The sequence below is a fragment of the Chiloscyllium plagiosum genome, chromosome 3 (assembly GCF_004010195.1).
Source record: "Chiloscyllium plagiosum isolate BGI_BamShark_2017 chromosome 3, ASM401019v2, whole genome shotgun sequence".
Classification (NCBI taxonomy): domain Eukaryota; kingdom Metazoa; phylum Chordata; class Chondrichthyes; order Orectolobiformes; family Hemiscylliidae; genus Chiloscyllium; species Chiloscyllium plagiosum.
The window spans coordinates 79,841,229-79,845,119 of NC_057712.1; the positions used below are offsets into that span (position 1 = coordinate 79,841,229).

Consider the following 3,891-nt stretch of genomic DNA (forward strand, 5'->3'; position numbering starts at 1 on the left):
CCACATGGTAAGATGGTTAGCAAATTAGAAATGATTGGGATTGTTGGGTCCTGGGCAGCATGGATTTGAAGTTGGTAAAAGGATAGGTAACAGAGATATATATAGATGGACATATCTCAGATTGGAGACAAGTTGAAAATGTTGTTGCCCAGGGATTGGTGTTGGGACTGTTGCTTTTCTGTAAATGATTTGGAGATGGGTTTCCAGTGCAAAATCTCTAAATTTGCAGATGATACTAAGTGAGGGAGAATAGTGAATTGTGAGGATGATGCTTAGCAACTTTAGAGAGAGACTGACATGTTGGCCAAATTAGCAGACACTTGGCAGATGAATTTCAATGCAGAGAAATGTGAGGCAATGCATTTTAGTAGAAGAAACACGGAGAGACAATACAGGCTCAATGGTACAACCCTGAGGACAGTAGAGGAGCAGAGAGACCTCTTGAAGTTACATACATGATTTTCCAAAGGTGGTTAGGCAAGTTAAGAAGGCTTATAGGATCCTTGGGTTTATAAATAGGCACAGAATATAAAAGGTAGTAAGTGATGTTATACCTCTACGAATCATTGGTGAGACCACATTTGGAATACTGTGTTCAGTTCTGGGCATTTTATTCATGGAAAGATGATAATGCCCTTGAGAGAGCCAAAGCAGATTTAATAAAATGATACCAAGAATGATTGATTTTAGATACAAGAAAAGATTTACAGAAATTGGACTTATCCTTCTTGGAGCAGAAAAGTTTAAGAGGTAACCTTATCGAGGTATTCAAAATTATGAATAATTTTGACAGGATCAAGTTGTTATGTCAGTAACTAGTCACAATTTCAAGGTTGTCAGCAAGGAAGCTAGGAGTGTGATGAGGAGGAACTTCTTTACTCGTTGCTAGGATTTGGAATGCTCTTACTAGGAGAGAGATGGAGATGAATTCCATATGAGATTTCAAAAGAGAGCTGGATATATATTTTAAAATAATTAATTTAGTGGACTAGAAGATAAGGCAGGAGTATGGAACTAGGTGGGTAGCCATCTTAATCAGATGGGGTCAATAGGTGGAGGAGTTGCAGATGGAGTTGAATTTGGGTAAATGTGAGGTATTGCATTTTAGTTAAACAAACAAAGGCAGGACTTATACAATTAATGGTCAAGCCCTGGATAGTGTGGCAAAACAGAGAGACCTAGGGTTCAGGTTCATGATTCTTTGAAAGTTGCATCATAGGTAGACAGGATGGTTAAAAAAATGTTTAACATGCTTGCCTTCATTGATCAGACCATTGAGCATGTTGGCAGGTCTTGTTGAAGTTGTCCAGGATTTTGGTGAGGCCTCTTCTGAGGTAACATGTACAGTTCTGGTTGCCCTGATACAGGAAGAATATCAATAAATTGGACAGGTCCAGAAAATATTTACCAGCATGTGTCTGGGAATGAAGTGTCTGAGCTACAAAATAGGCTAGGACCTTTTTCACTGGAGTGAAGGGTGACCTGAAAGAGGTTTATTAAATCATGAGGGGCCTAGATAAAGTGAATAGCAAGGATCTTTTCCCTAGAGTGGGGGAGTTCAAAACTGAGGGCATATTTTTCAGGTGAGAGGAGGAAGATTTAAAAAGGACATGAGGGACAACTTTTTTTACACAGAGAGTGGTTCCTATGCAGAATGAACTGCCAGACGAAGTGGTGGATGCAAGTACAGTTACAACATTTTAAAAATGTTTGAATAAGTACATGAATAGGAAAGGGTCGGGGGGGATATGCAGTAAACATAGGCAAGTGGGACGGATTTGGTGTGAGAACTTGGTCGGCGTAGACTAGATGAACTGAAGAATCTGTTTTCATGCTGCATAACACTATGACCCTCGTTCAGGACTGGGTACAGGGTCGAATGGCCTGCTCCAGTACTGTAAAATCTATAGTTCTATAAAGGGGACAGAATAGGTGTTTCTGTGACCACAGATTAGAAAATAGGATGGTATGTAACCTCCAAGATCAAGGAGGTAACATATCACTGAGTGTCTGCAGGAGGGAGAATTGCATCCATATCAATGAAATAGAGAAAAAGAGGGATGAAATTTCGCAGGCAGAATAAAGGGACTTAGGAAATAAATGAACAAATCAGGACCTCAGATGTAGTTATCTCGGGATTACTACCAGTGCTCTGTGCTAACAAGACCAGGAACAGGAGATTAGACTGAATTAGTTTGTGACTGGGGGGATGGTGTAGGTGGGAGGGACTTAGATGCTTACAGCATTGGGTTTGATGTTGGGGAAGATGTGACAAATATCCTCACGGGTCATTTGCTAGTACAGTCACAGAGGACTTAGTAGAGTGATGGGGCATAGGATTCTGCGTGGAGAGACAAGAGTGATGAAACAGTGATGGAGATAATAGACAGTAGAGAGTAAAATTGGATGACAGAGGAAACAAGGGCTAGCAACAAATAGGGTTGGAATACAAACAAAATATGTAAAAATGTCATAAAGAAATGTCTACAGGAATCATAATCTGAATGCATAAGGCATTTGCAATAAGATAGATGAATTAACAGTGCAAATAGTTGGTATAGGGATTTAATATGATTGCGATTATTAAGGCTGTAGGGCGACCAAGGCTGGGATCTGAACATCCAAAAGAACATTCAATCTTTAGGAACAACAGGCTAAATGGCAAAGGAGGTGAGGGAGCATAGTTAGTGAAAGCTGCAATCGGTACAATAATGAGAAAGGATATTGGTGCAGGCAATCTAGGAGTGGAATCAATCTGGATGGAAGTAAGAAGCAACAACTGGAGGAAAATATCAGTGGCTGTTGTCTAAATGCCTCCAAACAATAGTGCTGAGGTAGGAGATGGCATTAAACAGGAAATTAAAAATCATTGCAACAAGAATGCTAAAGTAATCATGAGTGATTTTAATCTACATATTGTCTGTGCAAATCATATGAGCAATAATGGTGAATTCCTGGTGTGTGTAAAAGACGGGATTTCAAGCTAGTTTTTGGAGGAAACAACTTGGGGGCAGACTTCCTAGAGTTGATTTGATTTTTTTGTGAGAGGTCCTTTAAGGAGAAATTTACCATGAAATGATAGAATACTTCATTGGAAATGAAGTTGTCCAATCTGAAAGTAGGGTCCAGAAACAAAGGTTACAGAGGTATGAGGAGTGTGTGGCTGCAATAGATTGGATCACTTCATACAAGATATGAAAGTGGATAGACAATGGTTAATATTTTAATTCACAAATGCATGGCTTGGAGCAGTTATATATTTAGTTTGGGTCAAAGAGCACATGGGGCAGAGTGGGTTAACCACAGTTAGCAAAACAAATTTAGTATTAGAATAAAGAGAATTACATAAAGTTGCTGGAAAGGTAGCAAGGCTGAGGACTGAAAGCAATTTAGATTTAGGAAAGGAGGACCAACAGCTTGATTAGGAGGAGAGAAATAAAGTATGAGGGTAAAGTTCAAGAAACATAAAACAAACAGTGAGAGCTTCTGAATGTATGTAAAACAAAACGGTTACTAAGAACAAATGTAGGCCCATTACTGACCATGAGAATTGTAAAAGGAGAGCAAGGAAATGGCAGAGCAGTGAAAGAACTGCTTAGTTCTGTCTTCAAAGAAGAAGGTCGAATAAATTTCTCAGAAGTGCTAGGTGTGAGAAACAAAGCTCACACACACTTCAATAATTGCAGTCCGAGACCAAAATCTGAATCAGTAGTGTCCTTTATTTTTACACTTGCAAGTGGGTGTGATGTCCAGTGCCTATAAGGCAGAGGACATACACACCAAATTCAACAAACTCTCAATATTTATATAATTTGGTTCCTACATATTTTTTTCTTATTTCATTGTTTCCCCCCCCCCCCCCGTTTACATCCTCCACTTCCCTAAGACTGG

At 39.4% G+C, this 3,891-nt stretch overlaps 1 protein-coding gene across 1 annotated transcript in view; it reads left to right on the forward strand.

Moving 5' to 3' along the window:
• The first annotated feature begins 297 nt into the window (after nt 1-297).
• The window catches only part of pbk (PDZ binding kinase), a 29,150-nt gene continuing 25,556 nt past the window's right edge, over nt 298-3,891 (forward strand). Inside the window, exons 1-2 of the mRNA XM_043675165.1 lie at nt 298-446; nt 3,617-3,619. Of these exons, the coding sequence (XP_043531100.1) occupies nt 298-446; nt 3,617-3,619 (152 nt within the window). The remainder of the gene's footprint in view (nt 447-3,616; nt 3,620-3,891) is intronic.